We start from the raw sequence: 26,026 nt of genomic DNA, 5'->3' as shown, positions 1-26,026 counted from the left end.
CTTTGATTGAAATGCTGCCTGTTTTAAGCATAGGGCCAACTAGACAGGCACAGTTGGGGAGTCTCAATGTATGGATGAGATGAAGAGATGAAGGATTTAGATTTCTTAGGTACTGGGAAACACTTTGGCATGAGTTAGGCTTATATAAAAGCAATATGCTCCACTTGAATCAGGATGGGACTAGACTGCTGGTACGGAACATGAAAAGGTGGCTGTAGTGAGATGAGAGGGACAGGAGATGCTTTGAGAACTATGATGTTGGAAAGAGATCCAGTTATCTTCAAAGTTAAGCTCTTTGCCGGAACAGGGAACATTTTCCTACTGGGAGAAATAACACAACAGGTCTTTGGTGTGTTAACATGTCTTGATTGTAGGATGTGGGCTTGGCAGGCTGGGGACTAAAAGCATAGCACCCAGATTGGCTAAAGACCCAAGAGCACAGAGGTGGCATCTGAAAAGGGGAGCTGTTCCTTTGTTTGAACTGACCAGAAGGCAGGTTTCCTTTGAGGCTCTTTTTGGCTGAGTAGGGTGTGTTTTGCCTTGAGGATGACAGAGGGGAATGATGTGAAAAGGGGATGCAGGTGAACCAGGGTGGGGGCATCCTGCATCTATCCAGATCAGAAGCATCATAGATTGCAAGGACTTTAATTAGAATCTGTCTTTTTAGTGTGTCTAGATCTTGGCCTTGCAGTACCTTTCACTTCTGCTTTGTAGAAATACAGTTCTGTTTGAACTGAGGGAGTCTGCACAAGTCCTTATCACCTGTCTGCCTCCTTGGCGTGCTACTGAATGATACCCCTGCAAGATTACAGGGAATTGTGCTGTGGGTGGGTTGGATTTTTTCTGAAGTGGTGGCGGCAGTGAGAAAGGGGACAAAACAATGGCTAGTCTTGCCCACAGCATGATGGAGACTACAACAGTGGCAGAGCTGCTTTTAAACTGAATCCAGGGAGAAAGCTGACAGGAGCTGAGAAGCATCCAGTTCAGACATATCCCAAAGCAGCAAAGGGTAAAATGCTTCCAATTGACCAAATCAGGATGGGTGAAGATGGAAAGTGAGGATAGAGTAAACCAATCACGGTTGGTAACAATACTGGGCCCCCAAAGTAATTTAGTACTGGTAACATGCAATTGGCATCCTGACCAAAACACACTCAGGGGGATCTTGATATTAAGAATGAAATCAGGGAGGCATCCAAAGTTAGGCAACTTTAACTGATCACGTTGACTGGATAAATGCATGCCCAGTCATGCCAAAGAAGTAAAACTTCTAGATACTCTAAATGACTGTGCCATAGAACAGCTGATCTCAGAGGGGAGGTGACCTTGGATTTAATCCTCAGTGGTGCTGCCCAGTGCCTAATGCACGATGTGGATGTGGTTGAACAGGGAAGTGGGGGAGTTGTCTGGAAAATTACAGGCTGGTTAGCTTAATATCTGTGCATTGGAAATTAACAGAAAGCATTATTAAAGATGAAATTGTTAAGTATCCTGAAGTGCAAGCCCTGCTGAATAAAAACCAACATGGCTTCTGCAAAGGTAAGTCCTGTCTCACTAGCCTTTTAGAGTTTTTTATAAGTGTCAGTAAACATATAGTCAGGAATGAGCTGGTAGATGTTGTGTATTTGGATTTCCAAATGGCTTTGGACAAGTCTTGTTGCTTAGAAACTGGCTAAAAAGCAGGAAGCCGAGTAGAAATAAAATTATCAGTTCTTGCAGTGGAGGGATGATAGAAGCAGGGTCCCTCATTTGTACTGGGACTGGTGCTTTTCAGATTGTTCACAAATGAATTGCAGCTAGGGATGAGTAGTGAGGTGGCTTAGTTCATAGATGGCATCAAATTATTTAGGGTGGTTAAATCAAAAACAGATTGCAAAGAGTTCCAAAAGAGGGTTACAGTCCAGTAAGATTGAGGTCAGAGAATCAGATTCCCTTCTAGAAATACTTTGGGTCACAGAATTAGAGTTGGAAGGTACCTCCAGTGTCATCTAGTCCAACCCCCTGCACAATGCAGAAAACCCACAAATACCTATCCCAAATTCACAGGATCTTCAGCACTATCAGATGGCCATCTAGCCTCTGTTTAAAAACCTCCAAGGAAGGAGAGCCCACCACCTCCTGAGGAAGCCTGTTCCACTTAGGAATCACTCTAACGGTCAGAAACTCTTTTCATTTAATTTTAACCCATTGGTTCTGGTCCTACCTTCTGGGGCCACAGAAAACAATTCCCCACCATCCTCTATATGACAGCCCTTCAAATACTTGAAGATGGTGATCACCTCTCAGCCGCCCCGTCTCCAGGCTAAACATCCCCAGCTCCTTCAACCTTTCCTCATAGGACTTGGCCTCCAGACCCCTCACCATCTTTGTCGCCTTCCTCTGGACCCAGCTTGTCTATATCCTTCTTAAAATGTGGTGCCCAAAACTTAATACAATACTCCAGGTGAGGTCTTATCAGAGCAGAATAAAGCGATACTATCACATCACGTGATCTGGACACTATACTTCTGTTGATACAGCCCAAAATTGCATTTGCCTTTTTAGCCACTGCATCAGACTGTTGACTCATGTTCAGCGTATGATCCACTAAGACCCTTAGATCCTTTTCGCACATACTACTGCTAAGACAAATCTCCCCCATCCCACAACTCTGCTTGGGATTTTTCCTACAGAAATGCAGAACTTTACATTTATCCCTGTTAAAATTCATTTTATTGGTTTTTGCCCAGTTTTCCAGCCTGTCAAGGCCATCCTGTATCCTGTTTCTGTCTTCTACTGTATTTGCAACCCCTCCCAATTTAGTATCGTCAGCAAATTTAATAAGCATTCCCTCTATTCCTTCATCCAAATCATTTATAAAGATGTTGAACAAAACAGGTCCCAGGACAGATCTGTGAGGCACTCCACTTGTCACTCTTCTCCAAGAGGATGAGGAACCATTCACAAGCACTCTTTGGGTGCAATCTGTCAACCAGTTACAGATCCACCTAATGGTAACAGGATCTCATAATACTAGGAACTGGAATCATCCACGGGAGCTGGAATGTGGGAGATTCAAGAAAAGGAAGTACTTCTTAACAGCACATACAACTGGAACTTGATGCTGGCAGGATGTGATGGTGATAGATCATGGCTGCTAGTCATGATGGATATCCACTCCTTGCTTCTTTATATCAGTTGCTGGTTGTGGGGATGCTGTTGGAGTTATACTCCTTGTGGTTTTGATAGAGACAATTGGTCAGCCTCTGCAGAAACAGAATGCTGGACTTGATTAACCCTTCAACTGATCCAGTGTGGCTTATTTGTTCTTGAATTTTTGAATTAGTACATGTTCTTCTTTCTCTCTAATATTACACTCTCTCTTTCCCCCCCATCAAGTCACAACTGACCTATGGTGATCCTGTAGAGTTTTCAGTACAAACACGTTCAGAGCAGGTTTTCCATTGCTTTTGTCTGCATAGCATCCTTCTTAGGAATGGGCACAATGGTTCACAAGCCAAAATTCATCGTGAAGGTGTCTTCCCTGAACATTTACTGAACTTCTGCCTGGTTCAGTACAGTTCTTTGGGCCATTTAATCCTAACAGCAGATGGGCGCAATCACCCACTGTTAGGTTTAAATGGCTGCAAGCCATTTCAGTAATCCATTTAGCTTCCCCCACTTGGAATCAGTAGGGGGAGCAAAACAGATCACTGAATTGGCTTGAAGCTTCAAAGTGGGAGGAAGTGAAATGGATGGGTTAAATGGCTGCCAGCCATTTAACCATTCCCAGGCAATCTCCCCACTTTCTTCCGGCTGCAGTAAACAGTTTGAGGATTTCAGGGCTCAGTTCTGGGTTTGCAAGGTTGGCCCTGAACCAAATTTTTCTGGTTCATGTCTATCCCTAACCCTGGTATTCCCTGCTGGTCTCCTACCCAAATACTAACCAGGGCTAACTAGCTTCCAAGATCTGACAAGATTGCACTATCCATATCAGGGCACTTTTTATATGTGTGCATGTTTTGCTTTGTTCTTAATTTGGTAGCTACTTTAAACAGCTGATTAAATTGTTTTACCTAGAAGTGCGCCATAACTTTTGTTAGAGCAATGTATATTTTTCTTAGCAAAAGATAGAATGGAATTAATAAAATACAGATTTCTAGAGTGGGGGGGGATCTATTTCCATCCAAGGATGTAAGTATGCATATGAGGAATCTCTCAGGTATACTGGTGCTATAGGCAGACATGGTTCCTGCTATTACCCGAACCAATCCAGCAGCCAGAGCTTTAGATTTGTAATCTCAACTGTAGCAGTAACAACACCTGTTTGGAGCAGGAATGTTGGCTCTGAACTAGCAACCAATTAACTCTTTTCTTTTCACTCCACTTCCAGTTATGAGCACCATCACAGATGATCTGACCAAGTATAGGTATAGTCCAGGATGCTAGATGGGCTTAATGATGTTAGAGAGATGTGCAGTTAACCTTGTACAGGAGACAAAACTTCACCATGCAGCTCAAAGATCTTGCTTACTGCATCTAAGTCTCCTGTGCAGTGAAGGTATTTTTAGTTCCCATGTGAATTTGATTTTCATTTTAAAAGACCATTGCTTCAAGTATGTTTTTAAAAAAAGCAATTCAACATACATTATCCTACAATAGTAATATAAACTCTTTTCTGTTTTCCGGCAATAAGCACTTCCTGTCAAAACAGGAAGTGGCAAAGCAAGTATTTGAGCTATACTGAAGAAACAGCGGCAAATGCTGCAGCCCAGGCAGTAGAGACAAAGAATGTTAGCATGTATTACCCCTGCCCACTGCCACTGCCATTTAAGGATGTCTTGGCTCTGCATACTAATAAAAATTCAGCAAGAGGCTGAGAATCACATCAGACAAATAGTTGTACTGGCTTTTTAAAAACGGAGCTGCAACTATGCCTTAATACAAAGTACGGTAATCTTTAAAAATATACAATTGTTTTATTTTGCCCCCTTTCCTCTGATTACACCAAACATGAACTTTTGCCTCCCTGTCCAGGATGTTATTCCTTGTGGAACCTGGGGCACACATTCTGGTGCTTTCAGCACACTAAATTTAGACCCTCTCAGGAAATATGAAACACTGTTTGTTTTTCTCCTGTGATCTGCCTGTAAAACTAGCATGTAAAAATAGGCTGCAGGATGGGAAGTACATTGCAAATTCTGCAGTCTGGAAGCAGACTAGTGAATGCTTTATGCCACTCCTGCTTTTTTAGTATATAGCCAGGTAGTTCTTTGTGCCAAGGAAGAGTTTTGCCTCTACCCAGTTTCTTTTTAAAAGACATAAGCAACACAAAGTTGCTTAAAAGAAACCTGAAAAGATATTTTAGTCAAGAAGCAGGATGAGGTAAAAAAAAAAAGGGCAGTGAGATGTCAGAATGTGGACTGTATTACTTCTGACTGTTTTTAAAACTGCAAGTAGAGAACTACTTACTACTGTTGTGCTACTTCTATTTGCAGGGAATGTTTAGTGTTAGATGGGCTTTGTTATTAATTATCCCCCACCCCCCCACCAGCTCTCTTCTACCACCTCAGACTGAGCTCAGTTTTGAAAGAAGTAAAAATTTATAACAGGCAGAAAAAACATGCTTGAGTCCATTCTGGTATGATGCATCACTGGTTGGTTTTTGGAATTATCCCTATAGATTAATAGGTAATTAAAGATCAATAGGAATTACAGCTGTATTTCAGGGATTTTGAGTGCAACAGTACATGGAAGCAGCAGCATACATTTTTATATCCTGCTTTTCTCTACTTCATAGCGTCTCAAAGCAGCCTATAGTTAATTGCCTTCCCTTCTTCTTCCCACAACAGGCACCTTCTGAGAGAACTGTGCTGGCCCAAGGTCACTCAACAGGTTTCACATGGAGGAGTGGGGAGTCAAACCCAGACCTCCAAATTAAAGTCTACTACTCTTCACTACACTACTCTGGCTCTTTCTTTTTATAGACTACTACAGATAGTGAGGTAGCACTCTTGTAACACTTTGTCATTCATTTAAAGAATTCCCCCACAAACTCATACAAAGAAGGTTCATTTGCAAAGTATAAACTTGAAACCTGTCTGTCAACAACATAAAAACAATGTTTGTCCCAACAATCAAAACAATGTTTGTCCCAACAATGTTTGTTCCAGGCTGCTACTATTGGGAAAGGAGTCTTTTTGCAGAGATGCCATGACCCCCTACCTTAAACAAAGCACATACCTTCTAGCCAATGCCCAAGCAGATAGAATAAATTAAAGGCTTCTGTCTTGTTTCTTACTATCCCTGCAAACATTCTATTCATAAACATTCAAAGCTGCATTACATCATCCAGCAATACTGGTAGAATAGACAGATGGTGCTCATGCACTTTTGAATCTTTGGAATCATTTGCAGACCAACACCCCCCCCCCCCTCTTTCTAGTATCAGTCTTTCATTAAGTGGGGAGATCTGCTTGTGTTGTAGTTTTCAAAGATTTGGGGCCAAGAACAACCACTTACTACAGTGGTTCCTTGTTTAGTGGAGTTGCCCTTCCCATGGGGACATGCACAGTGTACTCATTTATTAAAGCAACTGTATTTCTCAGCATCTCGTGAAATGTGTCCATTGCTTTTCTGTAAGCACTTCGTTGCAATACGAAGGGACGAAAAAGGTTCATAGGTTCCACCTTCTGAAACATCACTGGAATGCCCAGTTCCTCTGGCAGATTCCTGTTTCCAATGAAAAAATGGTAAAGCCTCTTTTCTTGCAAGCTTTTCTCCAAAAATTTGAGCATGTCTTGCAACCTGGCCTCCAGGAAGTCAGAAGCCCAGTTTGAACTGGGATGGGTCTGTAGCAAATGCAGCATCACTGTTTTCAAATGGTAGTTTGTAAGACTGCTTGGACCTGTTAGACTGCACTGCTTTCCATGAAGGAAGGAGAGTATCTGGAGACAGCTAAGGTGGCAGGAGCTGGCAGGCAGAATTTTTGAAACGAACTGAATGTACCTTTTCTCATACACTGCAAATGTGAGAAACCAGTGAATACTGGATGTGGAACTCTCTGCCAGGCCACTGCATGGGAAATGGGAGATAAAGTATACATCAGAATCAACAAATTGGACCACAGGGGTAAGGTTGAATGCAATGGTCTTTCCAGACCTGAACTTTATTTTTAGAGCACCAGGAGAGTCTAGGAGACTGAAAGTGAGATTGAATTCATACTTGTGTGAAATCTTGTTCCATGCCTTGGTAAGTGCAACCTGGAACCATGTCATAACCTGGTCACCATCAAGGTATCGAGAGTCTTTGTAGCAAAGCAAGTCCTCCATATGGTTATTGTGTCTAGCCTGGTTCATTTTGCTATGAAGGAGACACAATAGGTCTTCCCCCAGCTTTGTCTTGTCACAGATACAGCCTGTTGAGTTCTCATCTGCCCAGCAGATCTTTATCATACCATAACCTTGTCTGTCTGGTGGAACAGATTCCCCTGAAAGCCACGTCTCTAATTTGAAACGGTATGGCTCTGGAGGAGAAAAAGGGACAATAAAGTCACAGGCCAGGGGTTTTTGAACTCTCCAGTTTTCATACATGCTCCCAACTCCTATGGATTCCTCTACTTCCATGTCTGCATCCCTGTTACATACACTCCTTAGAGCCTCTAGCAAATCATCTGCAAATCCTTCCACAAGCTCTCTGTTCCTAGCAATTTCACTAGTCACACTGTGGATGCATCTTTCATAGAAATTAGCCAATGTGACTTTATCTGGTAGGACAACACCTCTGAATGCCTTTCCCAGAACTGCATTTTCATCTTCCTCAATGCTGTAGTCTTGCCATGTCCCTTCTTGGTAGTCCTGCCTCCACAGTTCAATCAGCAGGAAAACTACCAAGGATAGAGCAGTCCAGAAGTTCCAAGAGAGTGGATCATGGGTGTACTGCTCTTCTGGCTGTGTGACCTTTTCTGAAAACTTGGTTAAAGTCTCCTGCACCATCGTCTCCTGCTCCAGTTTAAGCCGTTCTAGCCTCAGGCTCTCCTCCCGCTCTTTCATTTTCTGGATGATCTCCTCTGTGTTTTCAGGGATTGTAACATTCTCCTTGGGGAAGAGGAGTGGATGGTTGACAATAGCTGCAATCACCACAAAGCATACCCTGAAGATTCCTGCTGGCATGGCAAAGCTCCGTCCTATAAGAAAGAGACATGTGGTCAGCCTTGCTTATATCTAAACATGGACACAAGAGGATTAAGTCTTGGGTTGGAGCAGGAAAACCCCCCCTAAGAATCCTCTCTACTTTGAAAAGATATTTAAACTTCCAAAAGGACATACATTTTCTTAAACAATGTATTATTATTATATTTATGTATTATGCAAGGTTGAGTATTTCAAGAATATGTTCTTAGACAGATAAAGGTAACAGGGTCATTTAATAGAAAAAAAAGGTACTGGAGCTCATTTACACAACTCATTTGCATATGCCACACATCCCTGACATCATCAGAAGGTGTACTAAATTTTATCAGCTCAGCATCTATCTTAAAATGCTTCTTGAATTATAATTGCCATAATAAAACCTTACTCCCATCATACTTCTTAAATTACTTTCTTCTATGTGGCCACAATGGCATGATGAAGATTTCCATCTGTCTGCTTTATATGTTTTGGTTATTTTCCCATTTTTTTGTGGAAAAAATATTAGAAAGTTTGTCAAATCTTACAGTTCACAAAATTCTCACAGGGGGTTGAACAATGGAGCCCAGAAGCAATTATTTGGAGGGGGGGCTTAAGAAAGAAAGAGCACAATAAAATGTAGAGGTTCTGGAGCTCCGCTTCTGTGAGCTCCTGCCCAAAATGAGGCCTGACAGTGAGAAAGAAAACTTTCCCTATAAAGGGGTAGGAAAGCATACCTGTCTAACTTTTGCTTTATTAACATCTGCAATGTAGTCCTGCTTTATCAGGAAGTGATCTGTTCTGCTTTTACTTGCAGTTTATTATCTCACTGCTAACATGACTGTTGGCCTCAGACTTCTGCAATCAACGGGGGATTCCCTTTTCAATGAATTTGAGGGGTAGGATAAGCTTCTCTCCTTTCATGCAGCATATCATCATGGTGAATGCTGGGATCTGAGAAAACACTCTGGTTAATGTTATATGGGGATCCAATTTGAGAAGGAATTCTCTCCACAAACTAGCGTGTCATAACATCACTGGGTCTACTAGAGGTTCAGTGGGATGAGCCATCTTCATGGCAGGTAGAGAAATGCACATTTATCACATGCATGGTAGCAAGAAAATGTAGTCCAGCCCTAATATGTTTTGCATTAAATTATTTAGCTATGGCCACACAAGTCTACCAGGCAGAAACAGATGGTAATTCTCACTCCAGCAGCATTGTTCATTATTTCCATAGAAGGACATATATCAATTGCGCTCACACATGGCTGCTAGGAGATGGTATTAGCTTCTAGCTTTTTACCTAATGAGATACAAATACCTGCCTCTAAGTAATTTCAAACACAAGGCACCGGCTTAACTGAATCAATATCTTTAATAACCTAAAATTAGTATTTTTATGTGCTGCTGATTGGTCTTTCAGCTAAGTATAATTGCAAGATCAAAAACTGGTATGACAGCTCCCAAAATGAGAGTGAGAAAAGGGTTTTCTTTAGATGACAGAAATGGCACCCGATAGAAGGAAAAAATAATGTGGAAACATGCAAACAGATAGAAATTTGTAAAAATAAAAGTGAAAAGGGATCACAAAAGCCATTTAAATTTGTCACTAGTCTTTTATCTATAGTACCAAATGCAATATAATGCTATGCAAAGGGGGGGGTTGTTATTTGGGGGATTTCATTGTATATTTTAAATTGGAATTTGTAGGTTATCTTGAACCACAGGGAAAGGTGATTGTATAAAGCAGTTAGACAGATTCATATTCACTGTCTTTTAATATTCCATCTTTATATTAACATATTGCATTTTCAAAAACTCATCAGTTGTGATAAAGAATACTTGGTATTTTCCCCTCCATCTAGAAATGCTGCCACACCTATTAAGTGCTGGGGCACGCATAGATCACTTGATAACTGATGGCCAAATGTGTGAACCAGCTAAACTGAAAAGCACGATCCTTTTAAGCTTAATTAAAGTTTGAATTTGTGGCAGGTGATCCACCTTGGATCATTCACACATGCAGCTGATGAAGATACACATATAAACCCCAACTTTTAATCTTCAAAACACAAGGAAAAAACCTCACAAACAAGTTTCAACATGCTTAAAGTTTGTATTACACATAATCTACAGTAATGTCTACAAAATGGCCCAAACCCATAGTACTTTAAAAAGGAGCTGCACCGTTAGTCAACAGCATTCTCCGCAATGTGTCAAAAAACTGAAAAGTTCCAGAGCATTAAGAATAATTAACTATAAAGTCAGGTTACACTGAATTTACTTTTATTAGAACTATTTGTATTGGCTGTTTTGCCAGTGTATATTTCTTTAGTATGTCTTTCAATATGCTGAGGAGGGGAGAAAACTGTAGGTAGATTGAATGAAGTTATGCCCTTAGTCATCCATTTCTGATGCCTACTCGAAATGAGATGCAACATCTTCTACATGTACCAGGACACTGGACATACATTAACAGTAGCTTTTTGTGCTTTAGCAACCATTTATGAAAACACCACAAGAAAAACATAGGATACAGTTATGTGGAACAACCCTATACTAATATCATCCTGGTAATTTCTGCACATGCCAATGCACATGCCGATCAGCTTGGCCTGCAGATGTGGAAATGAATGCAAAACGCATGAGGTCTGGCCTTGTTGAGTAAGTGCATCCTGTTCCTGGAGGAAACCCCCAAAAGCCACGTGCTTCTTCGCATCAGCATATTAAGCCTGTCAAGCGCACTTATTTCTGTACCAGGACACTGAACATACATTACACATGTTTCTTAGACATAGAGCAGGTCACCAGCTCTCTACTGCACCCCCCTTATTTACAACCATTGGGTAAATAATAAATCCATCTGGCCCAAGGATGTTTAAGCTATAGCCTGGCTGGTAACACTTTCAAGTCACTTCTCCCACAGGTTCACACAGACAACTCTTATCTTCTGCTAAAGGAGTGTGAGAAAGAGAGATGTTTTTAATAGCCTAAATTCCTTAGTAATAAAAAAGATAGTGTTTAGCAATCTTTGAACCCGTGACTCAAGTATGCATCTGTAATGTAACCTTTGAAGATATCCTATATAGCAACTGTGTACCTCTGTATACGTCATGGTGTCCTTGGTACAGCTTCTGAATTTCTAACAATAAAACAGCTTTGATTTAAAACAAAAGACTGCTTATTGAGAAATATCAGCGCTTGACATTTTGGGAATAAACCTACTTGGGGACGTAACCAAATTGGAAACTTTCTACCCAAATGGCGGCGAGAGCTCCAGATAATGGAGAAGCCCCCAAAAACCCAGAACGACCAATTGGCGAAGATCAAGGACCCGACACAGCCCCGAGACAACCTCCGTGGCACGTACTTGATGCCAAGAGGTTGGCCGGGTGAGGGTCTCCGCTGCACATACAGCAACTGTTTATCACTCCAATGGATTGGGGCCACAGGAGGTCCACCAGCCTAATGGACTAAGCACCCGCTCAGAGAGAGGTGATCTTGGTGCTGCCCCCCTATGCATAAAGGGGGGGGATGAATGGAAGACAGTGTTTAACACGCCGATGGGACAATTTGAATACTTAGTCATGCCATTGGGGCTACAAGGGGCCCCAGGAGTTTTCATGAACTTTATAAATGAGGTCCTGCGGAAACATTTGTACCGAGGGGTAGTGGTGTGCCTGGATGATATAATTATTTATTCAAATGACCTCCCCTCCCATATGAAGTCTTAGCAACCCTCTATGAAAATCAACTATATGCAAAACTGTCCAAGTGTGAATTCCATAAGACCGAATTGGATTACTTAGGTTACAGAGTGTCGGGGAGGGGTTTGGCAATGGACCCCACCAAAATACAAGCAGTACTAGATTGGGAACCCCCGAGGACACATAAACAGCTCCAATCCTTCATTGGATTCACAAATTTTTATCGTAATTAATAATAATAATTTTAATTTATATCCCGCCTTCCCTGCCGAAGCAGGCTCAGGGTTCCCGCATACCATGCTCAGGGCAGGCTCAGGGTTATACAAGGGTTCCCACATACCATGCTCCCCTTGACGGACCTTCTCAAAACGAAGGGGAAAGGTCCAGAGGCCAAGCGGCCAGGAGCAAAATTAAATTGGACAGAAAATTGTGAGGAAACCTTCAACAAATTAAAAAGGTTGTTCACGAGCGAACCTATCTTGATTCACCCCAATTAATTAAAACCCTTTGTGGTCCAATGTGATGCCAGCAATGTGCCATTCTCATGCAACCAGATGAGGGGGGGGGGGGTTCCCTAAAACCGTGTGCTTACATCTCTAAAAAATTCTCTCAAGATCAGAGGTATTGGTCAGTATGGGACAAAGAGGCTTTTGCTGTAATGTTCGCACTAAAAACATGGCGATCTTGGCTAGAAGGGGCGAGGGTCCCATTTGAAATATGGACAGATCATAAGAATCTGGAAGCTCTTACTGGTTGCAGGAAACTGACTAAGAAACAGATCCCATGGGCGGGATTCTTTGCTTAATTCAATTTTAAACTGAAGCACATCCCGGGATCTAAGAATTTTCTTGCTGATGCATTATCTAGACTCCCCCAGCATAACAGCCAAAGGGAGGAGGTGATCGATTCACTCATCTCCCCCAGCCAATTAGGGGGAGTGGTAACTACCCGCTCACAAGCAAAGTGCGAAAAACTAGAAGAGAAGTGGGGGGGGGGGGAGAAAGACTGATTGCCGAAGTGGAAAAGGAAGGAGATGCAATACCTGAAGGGGTAAAGAAAGGGGAGGGAGGTTTCTGGTACAAGGACACTAAACTTTATGTACCAGGGAGCCTCCGAAAAGAGGTGCTCCAATTGTGTCATGACAGCAAGCTATCTGGGCACTTCAGATATGTAACAACTCTGCATCTAGTGAATAGACAATTTTGGTGGCCATTTATGAAAAAAGACATCTCTAATTATGTCGCTTCATGCCCAATATGCTTGTTGGCTAAGAGACGGGGAGGAAAACCTCCAGGGTTGTTACAACCACTGGAAACAACAACCAGACCATGGTCGATAGTCTCATTGGATTTTATCGTAGAGCTTTTCCCCTCTCAGGGGAAGACCGTAATTCTTGTAGTAGTGGACACTTTCTCTAAGCAAGCCCACTTCATTCCATTCTCTCAAATACCCATGGCTAAAAGACTAGCTCAACTATTCTTCCAACACATGGTGAAACTACACTCATTCCTGGATAAGTTAATTAGTGACAGAGGAGTCTAGTTCATTGCCAACTTCTGGTGGGAGATTTGTAAATTAACCAAGATTGAGCAGAGATCGAGCTCTGCGTACCATCCCCCAACTGACGGACAGATGGAAAGGATAAATGCGCTGCTGGAGCAATACTTAAGATGCTTTGTGAAGTATCAGCAATCTAACTGGGCAGAATTGCTTCCATTTGCAAAATATGGATATAATAACAGCATACATAGCTCCACCAAATCATCCCCCTTTTTAGTAGTGAATGGTTATGAAGGGAAACCTTTTCCACAACTACCACGGGGAGCGATGCCTGAAATACCCTCAACTTTTGAACAATGGTGGGGAAAGTTGGGGAAGGCTTGGAACAACATCCAGGAAGATTTGGAATTGGCTAAGGAGAACTACAAAAAGCATTATGATAAGCATCATTCACCCGCTTGGGACTTCAAAGTGGGAGATACAGTGTTCCTATCTACCAAGAACTTGCCTCTACCACAAACTTCTAAAAAACTGGCATACAAGTTTTTGGGACCATTCCATATTAAACGTGTGATTAATAAAGTGACTGTAGAACTCGAATTAGCAACCTTTGAATCCATGACTCAAGTATGCATCTGTAATGTAACCTTTGAAGATATTCTATATAGCAACTGTGTAACTCTGTATACATCATTACTCCCAAGGCTCGTGTCCTTGGTACAGCTTCTGAATTTCTAACAATAAAACAGCTTTGATTTAAAACAAAAGACTGCTTATTGAGAAATATCGGTGCTTGACAAAGCCACATATGGTGACAGAAGATTTCAGCCTTGAGATTTACTATGCTAGGATCTACTCCATGAAGCTACTTAAACTCTCTTTGGAAGTTTGTAAATCTCTACTTTCCACACAGCTTATGTCCTATGATATCGATATGTAGGCGCTTTTCACCTCTACATCCATGCCTGTAGAATATTTCACATGTTGGTTTTTCTCCTCTAGCAGTGCAGACCATCAGTATTTTTAGTTTCCATACAACTGAGACTATGGTTTGTTCCTTTTCAGTCATTAGAAAAAAGAACAGAAACTAGGTTCTGTGTTGTGTGAAGTTTTTAAGATGAATTTTGACCTTTGTAATGAGCACCCTGCTTTTGCTGGCATACTGCCTTCTACGCATGAATGCTTCTTTAATATGTTTCCTCTCTTACCATTGAGATCCTAAGATGGTCAGTGCCTCTTCTACTCATTTGTCAGTTATCCCCATTCTGTCAGTTTGTTACCACAGCAACAAGAGAGAATATGAAAGTAAAGTAAGGTATTCTTTAACTCAGACACATATCACATGCAGATGTGTACTGTGGGTGAGGAATGAAACCCTCTACACCTAAATTAGAATTCATCATACAGCCCCCCTCATAAATACATCTAACTCATTTAAAAACAAACAAACAGTTGTGAGACTTCAGAATTCCCAGGAGTTTAAGAATAGCGTTTTACTCTCTGGGATAGTAATCCTTATGCTAATTTCCTGCTTTAAATGTATTAATGGTAAAACAGATATCTCTGTAATCTTGGAATCACATTGCCTGATAACTGAAATAACTCTGATGTTCTCCTCTGAAAAATTAAGTCTGGATATTCCTACATTTATTAAAATGTGGGTAGCATGTTTTGCTCCTTAAGAAGAACTCAAAGCACTGTGGTGATGCTGTAAATTCACAAGGCCTGGAGATTCTGAACTGTGTGCCCTTCCAAAATTCTCAAAATCTAACTAAAGCCAAAATTCTCAAAATCTAGCTGAAACCAATTAGAGTCTTTACACATGACCCATAAGCACATGGTGGTTTCTGATGCTACTTGAAACCTCTACCTAGGAAGTCTTTGTCAACAAAGCAGCTTACATCATTCGCCTCTCCCCCTTTGATCTCTGTGAGGTAGGTTAGGCTGAAAGTCTGTGACTGGTCCAAAATCACGCAATCAGCTTCCACAGCAAGAACCTGGATCTGGCAGATCCTGTTCTGAACCCTAACTCCTATGCAGTCCTCAAACTCCACCATAAAATCTCCAGGAATTCCCCACCAACCTGGAACTGGCAGCCCTAGTCAGGACTGACCTCAAGAGACCTTTAGTGATACCTTTCAGATGAACACACTCTCTGATAATGTTGTTGGTCATAAGCACAGGGTTTCAATCAATCTCACTCTGTCTTGCTTTCTTTCCCTCCCTCTCTGTATCTGGATTGTTGTCACAAGAAGCCATTTCTCCCCCTTGTCTCTGGCTGTTTCCCTTCCAGAGAAGGAGAGGGAGGAGTACTTGGCCAATTGAGGGAAAGGTTTCTCTAATTTTTTTCCTCCTCCTCCCTTAGCCAATCAAGGACAGGCTTTCTCTGGCTCTTTCCCTCCTCCCTCAGGCAGGCATCTTCTGTGAAATGCAGTGGAGGAAAGGAAGACACTGCAGAGATTTAAAGAGAGGTGTCATGAGGTCTGAACAAAAAATATATTAATGAATGGTTATCAAGCATACACAGAAAAAGGAGATGGGTGAGCACTCCTTTTCTGGAGGCTAGATGGCTGACAGCAATACTGAATCTGTGAACTTAGGCAGATCATGAAAGGGAGGGCAAAAAGAGTTGCATCTGTACTTAGTTCTCATAGCCTTTCTTATATGCCCAGGGAAATGCTGAATGCTACTTTGGGATCAGGAAGTAGGGCTGGCAAGTTCCTGTGGGGGTGGGTGGAGTTTCCCCTGGTTTGGAGCCCCCTAATCCACTGGCATGGAGCAGGCCATTGGGGGATCCCCTCCCCCAAAGTGCTCCGTTGTCATGCAGCATGCCCGGTGCAATGATGTCACCCAGAAGTGATGCCATCATCCTGGGCATATCACATGGGGGATGCCCTAACATTTGGGTAAAAACTCTATGGTACTAAAGAATTTTTACCTGAATCCTAGAGTGTCCCCAATGCAACATGCCCAGCTTGATGGGGTCACTTCCAGGTGATGTCATCGCACCTCGTGTGCAAAGCGTGCATGAGAAAAATCCCCTGTCCAAGCCAAGGTAGAACTTGGCAACCCTATCAGGAAGCAATTTTGCTCTAGGTCAGTTTTGCCAGGGATCCTGGAGGATTTTTTTGGTTTTTTGCCATCTTCTGGGTATGGAGCAGGTACTACTTTGGAGTGTGTGTGTGTGGGGAAGTATTTGTGAATTTCCAACATTGTGAGGGGGTTTGGACTAGATGACCCTGGAGGTCCATTCCAATTCTATGATTCCATGCAAACTATCTTCAATATAAAGAACAGTTAAGGCAACTCACGTAGAAAAGAGACAGCAAAGAGGGATGATTCACATTTTTGTAATACTTCAGACAGAAAGCAACCAAGTGAAATGAAAGCATACATAAAAATAAAAAGGAAAACATTCTTCTCCAAGCCCTTGTTCCACTGAAGTTGTTCAAAAATATCCCACTGAGATAATTCAAAAATAAGCCATAAGTCACCCTACAGATCACTGATGCTATTCAAGAGAGCTTCAGAAAGTGCATCACATTGGTTCCCCCTCCCCAACCCTGTGCTTTTTAATGAAGTTCTAAGAGCATGGTAAGGTGTCCATTATTGTGTTTTGTTCAGTAACACCAGCAAGAGGCTTCGACACAGAAGTAAGCAGAGAAAATAATGGTTGGAGTCATCCAGGGACTCTTCTTTGTGTCTTGCTTGTGTCCACATTAAATGGATGTGGCTTTTGTGATCTATCACTAGCAATCAAAGAAGAAGAAGAATTGCAGATTTATACCCCACCCTTCTCTCTGAATCAGAGACTCAGAGTGGCTTACAATCTCCTTTATCTTCTCTCCCCCACAACAGACACTCTGTGAAGCGGGTGGTGCTGAGAGGGCTCTCACAGCAGCTGCCCTTTCAAGGACAACCTCTGTGATAGCTATGGCTAATCCAAGGCCATTCCAGTAGGTGCAAGTGAAGGAGTAGGGAATCAAACCTGGTTCTCCCAGATAAGAGTCCATGCACTTAACCACTACACCAAACTGGCTCTCCTCTGTAGAAGATGATACTGTATTTATACCCCACCTTTCACTCTGAATCTCATAGTGGCTTACAATTTCCTTTACCCTCCTCCCCCACATTAGACATCCTGTGAGGTAGGTGGGGCTGAGAGAGCTCTTTCAAAAACAGCTCTAAGAGCTATGGTTGACCCAAGACCATTCCAGCAGCTGCAAGTGGAAGAATGGGGAATCATACCCAGTTCTCCCAGATAAGAGTCAGCGCACTTAACTACTACACCAAACTGGCTCAAAACACAGTGTTTTGAAATGCTGAGTTGCAAAAGAAAGAATGTGCTTCTTTTAATGTAGTAAATAGCAGGGCTTTTTTGAGCAGGAGCGCACAGGAATGCAGTTCCGGCTGGCTTAGTGTCAGGGGGTGTGACCTAATATGCAATGAATTCCTGCTGGGCTTTTTCTAGAAAAAGCCCTATGTGAAACAATGATGACATCAGGGTGTGTGGCCTAATATGCAAATGAGTCCCTGCTGGGCTCTTTCTACCAAAAAAGCCCTGGTAAATAGTATATTATATGTAGAGGAAGAATCAGCAGAACAACTCAGTGCTGAAAAATGTGAAGACCTTCATCTGTCTGGCTCGTTTGTTTCCCAGCTGAGATCAGCAAAAGCTAACGGTAGAGTTGGGTGTGTCTACTGTTTTAGTTTTCAGTTAATTTGGTGCAATTCAAAGGGAACATGAGCTGTCAACACTTTAAGCTTCCTCAGACTAACCTATCTGGGTTTTTTTTTCCCAATAACATTTTTTATTTTAATCAATCAAACAAACAATAAAGAAAAATAAATTAATGATACATACAAAATAGGTACTTTCTCATACAAAAATGTTAATAGATTAACTATATGACCATCATACTACATTATATAAAAGTTAACTTGTCTTGTGGCTTACATAAAATATTAAAATAAATGCTAATACAAATCTCATCTTAAGCCATTAGATATTCTAAAATAGGAAACCAAACTATTTCAAAAGTATTAACTTGAAGAGGATTCTGTATTGATTCTATATTGGATGTTATTTTGCTCATTAAATAAAGATTCCATCGTTTTTTATGCCATAAATGTAAGGATGGTTGTCATTCACTTTTCCAAAGGAGAGCAATACTTGCTTTTGCTGCATATTTATTTTATTTTATTTATTTTATTTTATTGGATTTATATCCTGCCCTCCCTGCCAAAGCAGGCTCAGGGCGGCTCACAACAGTAAAAGCATTTATAGGTTAAACATTAACTAATTAAAATCTTACAATAAAACAATTAAAACATTTTAAAAACAGTTTGGAGCTAATAATAATACATTTCAGTAATTTCAGTCTTCTTGAGTACCCTCATATGTGGCTATCCATTAAAAGCAAGTTGAAATAAAGCTGCCTTGCAAGCCTTGCGGAACTGAACAAGGTCCCGCAAGGCTCTTGTTTCTTCTGGCAGTTGGTTCCACCAATAGGGGGCTGCTATAGAGAAGGCTCTCTCCCAAGTGATCTTCAGTCTTGCCTCCCTTGGCCCAGGGATCGATAACAGGTTCCATGTCCCTGATCTGAGTACCCTCTGGGCAACATATGGGAAGAGACGGTCCCTAAGGTTGACAGGTCCTCGGCCATATAGGGCTTTAAAGGTAATAACCAGCACCTTGTAGCGAATTTGGTACACTATCGGCAGCCAGTGCAGTTCCCGCAGCTCAGGCTGTATGTGCTCCCACATGGTTATTGTTTCATAGGTAAACTTAAGATACTATATGTTGAGGCCGTATATTCAAAAACAATGTTTCTGGCTCAAATTCCAATAAAAATCCAGTAATTTCTTTTATTTTTTGAAGGATTATTTTCCAAAATTGTTTTATTACTGGGCAATCCATCCAGCAGTGCATATATGTGCCAATCTCTCCGCATTTTCTCCAACACTGTGGTGAATGCTTTTTTGTTATATAAGATAATTGCTGGGGAGTGGTTTACCAAAAAGTTATAATTTTTAAAGTCTGCTGCCTAAATTCTAGTATGGAAGTGGTTGTAGCATAACTATTCCAAATTTTATCTTAAATCTCAGATGTAAGATTAGAGCTGCATATTGTTTGTCATCTTTGTTGATATGATAACCTTTTAGTTTCTGTATTAACTAGAATGGCTTGATATATTTTGGAGAGTATTCCTTTAGAAACACCTGTTTCTGACTTTAAAATCTTTTCTAACATTGTTAATGGTTGTTCTTCTATATTTTTTAGTTTAATAGACTCTTGGAGATGTTTAAGTTGGTAGTATTCTAACCAATTAATTTGAAAAGATAACTTTGTTTCTAATGATGTTTTGTCTATAATTTTTTTATTCTTAATTAGGTCATTGAGAGTGTCAACTTCATAAAGATGCCATTTTTTATATTGTTGCTGAAATTTTGCAGATAAGTACCATGTTTGTCCAATAAAAGAAGTGAATCTTGATGGGTTGGGAAGTAGTTTGTATCTCATATTATCCCAGACATCAAGGATAGATTTTAAAAAAATATCCTGTCTTATTTGGATTGGTCTTTCAGAGGCTTTTTTGCCATATCATGGATGTGAAAAGGCATTGACAAAATTGAATATATATTTGCCCAATCAGGTAAGTTGTCTCTTCTTAACATTATCACTATTTTATTCAATTGGGTAGCTTTATAATAATTAAACAAAGATGGATATTGCATACCCCCTTTCATGATTTTTTGTTAGTATATTAAATTGTATTCTTTGTCTTTTATTGGTTCACAAAAAATTATTTAAAATAGTTTGCCAAGATTGAAAATATTTTCTGGGAACTATCAAGCAGCATTCTAAATAAAAATATAAATGTTGGTAAGATAAATGATTTTATTAAATGGTATCTTTCATACCAAGAAAATAACCATATGTCCCATTTCTGTAACTGAAGTTTTTACTCCTTTTGCCAAGTTAAATAATTTAAGTTAAACAAATTATTAGTATCTACTGAAATTTTGATTCCTAAATAGGATATTTGATTTAGAGATCATTGGTAATTTGAAAAACTTTTTATTTCTTCTTGTTGGTTTTGAGATAAATTCACTGGCATTATTTTTGATTTTGATTGGTTTACCAACAAGCCTGAAATTTCTCCGAATTCCTGTAGGACCAAATGAAGTGCTTGGGGAGGTAAGTAGTAGCAGCATATCATCTGCGAACAAGGTAAGTTTGTGTTCTGTTTTACCTACTAGTATGCCTTTGTTAAATTTGTATGCCTAATTTGTGAAGCTAATGGTTCAATAGACATCGCAAATATAAGGGAGATAACGGGCACCCCTGTCTAGTACCTCTCTCCAATATTAGATTGTTAGAAAGTTGAGTATTAATTTTTATTGCCGCAGATGGAGTCATAGATAGCATTAACTGCTGTCATAAAATTTTTCCCAAATTCCATTTTTGTTAAAGGTGTCTTGAGATAATCAATTTCTAGCGAGTCAAATGCTTTAGCTACATCAAGTGATATTAAAATTGTTGGCAATTATTTTTGTTTAGATACATTAATAAGATTAAATACCCTATGCATGTTATCGATAAGATCTCGTCCTTTGATAAATCCAACTTGATCAGAAAGTATATAGTTCTGAATAATCTTACTTAACCTTCTTGCTAATGTTGCTGTAAAGATTTTAAAATCCACGTTTAATAATAAAATAGGTCAATAAGATGTTAAATCTTTTTCCGGTTTTGGAATTACTGTAACTACTGCTTGCTTCCAAGATGGTGGTAGGGCGCCTTCTAATAGAATACAGTTGCATACTTTCAATAATGGATCAATTAACTCTACAGCAAAAGCTTTATAAAAACCTGCTGGAAACCCATCAGGTCCTGGAGTTTTGTTGAGTTTAAGTGCATGGATTATTTCTAAAAGTTCTTGTTTAGTGAACAATTTATCCAATTGATCTCTAATAGTATTTGCTTCTGAAAGTATTTGTCAATAGCAATTTGAGATGGTTTAGTAGAGGTATATAGTTCTTTATAATAATCATGAAAAACTTGACAAATATGTTCAGTTTTAGTTAGTATTTTGCCATATTTGTTTTTGATCATATTTATATATCTATTTGAACGAAACTGTTTTGCTCTTTTTGCCAAATTCTTTAATAATTTTGAGGAGTTACGCCAATGTTCTTGTTTAAGGGTTAATAAATCTTTTTGAATATTTTCACTAACAACTCTAGTTCCTTTCTTTTAACAAGTAATTGTTTATAAATAATTTTACTGCAGGTCTGCTTATGTTTTGATTCTAATAATTGAGAAGAAGACACCATTTGTTGTACTAAGCCTACAGAAATAAGAACATAATCTATACATGTGTGTACCAAATGACGCATAGAAAAAAAAGCAAAAGCCTTCTCATTGGGTGAGTTTATTAAATTATATTTTCCAAACAGAGAGCTTAATTTGGTGCTATTATTATGTTTCGGCCTCCATTTTCCACATAAATACGTTCTATCAAGGCTATAATTGGAAATTAAATTGAGGTCATCACCCAAGATGCATTCACCTTCTTTAAATTTTTCTAGAATTTTAAAGGTTTTGTTTAGAAAGTGTAGTTGTTCCAAATTGGGCACATAAATTACTCCTAAAGACATTTTCTGATTCTCAAGCATACCTTTAACAAATAAATAATAGCCCCTAGGATCTTTCAAAATATCTTGCAGTCGAAACCGAACATTTTTAGATAGTAATATAGCAACTCCTCTGGACTTAGATGATACACTAGCCTGTATTTGAGTATTAAACCAATTAGTTTTAAAGATTAATTTGCCTTTGTCCTTCAAATGGGTTTCTTGGAGAAAAAGAACTTCTGGGTGTAGCGATAATAAATTAGAATATACACGCTTTCGTTTAACACAATTATTTAAACCTCTTACATTCAGAGAATAAACTTTCAAATGGTGAGGCATAATAAATCAGAATAATACTTCTTCACAAGTTATAACACTAAGTAAGATGGTCACAAAAAAATACAATCGCCTTAACAAAATACCTAAGCTAAACTAATAACTTTCCACTATTTCGTATTCTAAAATTAACCTATCTAGTCCTATAAATTTATTTATTAACTGATATAACCCTATATATAACCTACACAGTTGTCTAAACCTAGAGTAATACTATCCTATTATCTATCAAACTAATTACCTATTCCTATCATTATATATCAACTCTAATCAACAAATTTAAACTACCCTAGGGCTCCTAATAACAGGAGAGTGAAACCAATGTCACAACCAATCTTGGGTGTAGTATGAAATGGGGGTTTGTTATTAACACAAAACTGTTTTACTAATAAATTATAAGGTAAAAAAAAAAATCTTTGACACCCAGATTGCAACATCTCCTCCAAACCGCCTATCAAATATATAAAAAAGAAACATGTCATAAAGAACATTTTCGTTCCAAATGTTTACATCAACTTTTGTCTAGTCCCTCATGTGTCAGCCCATCCAGGAGAGGCAAGTACTGGGATTTTACTGTATTTTGTCTTCGGTAGAGTAGATTGTTGGAACAACTTTCTCTTAGTATTTTTCTTTGTCAAGTCAATCGGTTCTTTTAAGCCTAGTTTTTTTAGCAGATTGAGTCCTGTTTCTATGTCTTGTGCTTGAAGTCTTTTGCCGTTATGCACTATTTGTAAAGTGGCTGGTCCAACCCATCTATATTTCTGTTGGGCCTTTTGTAGGTGCTGAGTCGCTGGCTTAAGTTCTCATCACTTGGAAATAGCCTCTGGGGGCAGATCTGTAAATATTTCAATTTTTGTATCCTTGTATTGGAAATAGCCCCGTTTTTGTGCCTCCAAAAGTATTTTAGTTTTGACTCTAAAATCAAGAAACATCAGTACAATGTCTCTAGGACCTTGTCTTTTAGGATTAATGGGGGAGCCAAGTCTATAAGCTTTAGTTATGATGGGTACAACATCCTCCTCTAGATGGAGTTGTTTTGCAAGCCAAGTAGCCACGAAAGCCTGCAGATCACTCATTTCAGGCTGATCCTCCAAAAATCCTCTCAATTTAAGATTATTCTGTTTCTGGTCCATTTCTATGGTAAGTAGTTTTGATGCCATAATTTCAGAGTCCTTTTGCATTGTAAAGATTTCCTCTTGCAGTGCTTCAGCTAAATTTTTTGCTGAGTCTGCTATTATTTTCACTTCAGATAGAGAAGTTAATTCCCACAACTGACTTTGTATAGGTTCCAGCAGTGTTTTTATTTGGGACAATAAGTTGTACTCCAGCTCATTTAGGTCAGTCTTTGTTACGACTGCAACATCTACAGGAACATCCATAGAGCTGGCGGCCATTTTAAGACCGCTAGAAGTCCCGTTCTCCAGCCTCTCTCTCTGCCGCAATTTGGAGAAATAAAAGCTTACCACTTTGTTTTTTGACTCAGGTTTGAGTGCCTTTGAAGCAGAGGGTCTTCGTTTCGTTGTGTTTCCCATAAAGGATTGGAAATGCTCGTTTTGTTGAGTATTTTCTGGCAGTTTGGGAAAGAGCTCGCTTTTCAGGCGTCCATTCCTGTCAGTGCAACGTCCCACCCCACCCAATCTATCTGTTTTTCATGTGTGATCCTAGGCCCTAGAAGGTATCTGTCCTGTTGCCATTCCAGTCAGTACAAACAAATAAACACATCTAAATGTCACAAAATTGGAATAAATTTGAACCCCCCTCCCCCAAATTATTCAGTACAGCCAAATTTATTCCAAGCACTGAACTAAGCATTTTTGGCTACTTTCTTTTCAGCATGAACTGTGTTTCCACATCAGTGGAAACACAGACTTTCCCACATCATCTGGCTGCCCTGCTTTGGTTTCTGTGCTATCACTACCTTTAACCATTATTGGCCTTTTTTCCCAACCGCCTTATGGCTTTTCTTCCCATAAGCTCTGTTCAGATATCCCACCATACAATAGTAAAGAAAGTTTACCTATAGTGTGGGGTGACATGAAAACTGACAAACCATGGCTTGCAATCTGCCCACAAAATGAGTCTGTAAACCATGATTTCTGCTAACTATCATATAATATAATGCTTGAATTGGCAAGCTATACCTCCTGAAGGCCCTTATGAGAAAAACTGAAGGAATGAGCAGACAGAAACAAAAACCAGACAAGCAATACTAAAACTGGATCTGCCTGCACATTTGGATGCTCAAACCATAGTCTGGGGGTGCTATTGTTATTAAGTCAAATGCACTATCTATATGAGGGGTCTTCTCCGCTATTGTAACACTTGGTTTACTAACTTATTGCTTTTTCCATGTTTTCCATTTGCCTATCTCATTTCTTTCAAGAGTTTGCTTGTGGCATTTTATTTGTTATCAGACATAAGGACAGCACTAGTGGACTATGATTGTGCCATTTTGTCTTCCAGAAAAAAGAGAATTAATTGCTAGTAGCAATGGCCATACCAAACTACTTTCTTTTCAGCATGAACTGTGTTTCCACATCAGTGGAAACACAGACTTTCCCACATCATCTGACTGCCCTGCTTTGGTTTCTGTGCTATCACTACCTTTAACCATTATTGGCCTTTTCCCCAACCGCCGCCATTCTAGTGAAAAGCACGTTAAGTCTCTCTGTTTAGCTGTTTTTATGCATCTTTCAAATCTCTGTAATTAATATCTAAAACGCAGATGTTTCATATTGTAATTATTGGCTGCATACAACAAACAGGCTTGCAGGTGTCATGCATTATTCTGCTTGAGGGGGGAAAGGACAGTGATGGTTTACCAACTCCCACCCACAGGTGACAAACACCACCCATCACACCTTCTCCAGTCTATGCAGAAAGGAAATGCTAGATATAATGCTGCATTAATTGTTATGTGGAATTACTATGGACAATCCACTTTCATGTGGAAGCGAACAGCAACAAAGCTCAAAGAAGTCCTCATATGGATTTTCGCCTTTCTAGAACCCTGGTTTGTTATTAAATTTTGGTGTATGACCATAAATATGTGGAAAGTCCTATTGATATATCCCTTCAAAAGTTCAGCACTTTGTTTTTCATTGATAGTTACAAAAAATATTTCCTATTGAAATAGAAGTGCTTAACTTTTAGTTTGCATCTTAGAGTAGCATGGTCTGCAAATCAGCCTATAAAACCAAAGCCTGAATTCTGTGCACACTGGAAAAGCTGCACATAGGAACATACTGAAATATGGTGAGAGGTTTTGCCTTGGAGACTTGCCATTCCATTGAGAAGCTATAATAGGGCAGTCCTTATTCACAAGCCTCGGAGGTGAAAGGCGTGGTTGCTTTTCTTACATGTGCATGTTTAGATGCCAAATAATCACAGTCCCAGCGTTGACACACACAAAAACCTTTTTTTAATATTTATAAATGCTTTCCTACCCTGCCCATGCATGCCAGCTGGTTTACAGCATCAGTTCAGAACAAGGCAGCAACAACTCATGCTTTGTACATCTAATTAATTATGAGGTGTGTGTTGAAAACAGAGAAATGGTAGCTTTGAGCACAGAGATCCCCTTAGGGGGTGTTGGTCTGGCTTCTGTTATTCAATGATTAAACTGTTTTCATTGAGATGCCAAACATGAAACAGAAAAAAACCCTTCAAGGATTATTTGGAGCCATACAGCAG

At 39.9% G+C, this 26,026-nt stretch overlaps 1 protein-coding gene across 3 annotated transcripts in view; it reads right to left on the bottom strand.

The window, feature by feature from the left end:
* Nucleotides 1-4,505: 4,505 nt before the first annotated feature.
* Nucleotides 4,506-26,026, bottom strand: part of ITPRIP (inositol 1,4,5-trisphosphate receptor interacting protein) — a 58,182-nt gene continuing 36,661 nt past the window's right edge. For all 3 annotated transcript variants that reach the window (XM_060241711.1, XM_060241710.1, XM_060241712.1), the window contains one exon: nt 4,506-8,164. In XM_060241711.1, the coding sequence (XP_060097694.1) occupies nt 6,501-8,150 (1,650 nt within the window). In that variant the 5' untranslated portion in view covers nt 8,151-8,164 and the 3' untranslated portion in view covers nt 4,506-6,500. The remainder of the gene's footprint in view (nt 8,165-26,026) is intronic.

Source organism: Heteronotia binoei, chromosome 6, assembly GCF_032191835.1.
Source record: "Heteronotia binoei isolate CCM8104 ecotype False Entrance Well chromosome 6, APGP_CSIRO_Hbin_v1, whole genome shotgun sequence".
In the NCBI taxonomy this organism is placed as follows: Eukaryota; Metazoa; Chordata; class Lepidosauria; order Squamata; family Gekkonidae; genus Heteronotia; species Heteronotia binoei.
This window is presented reverse-complemented; position numbering and strand designations above follow the sequence as displayed.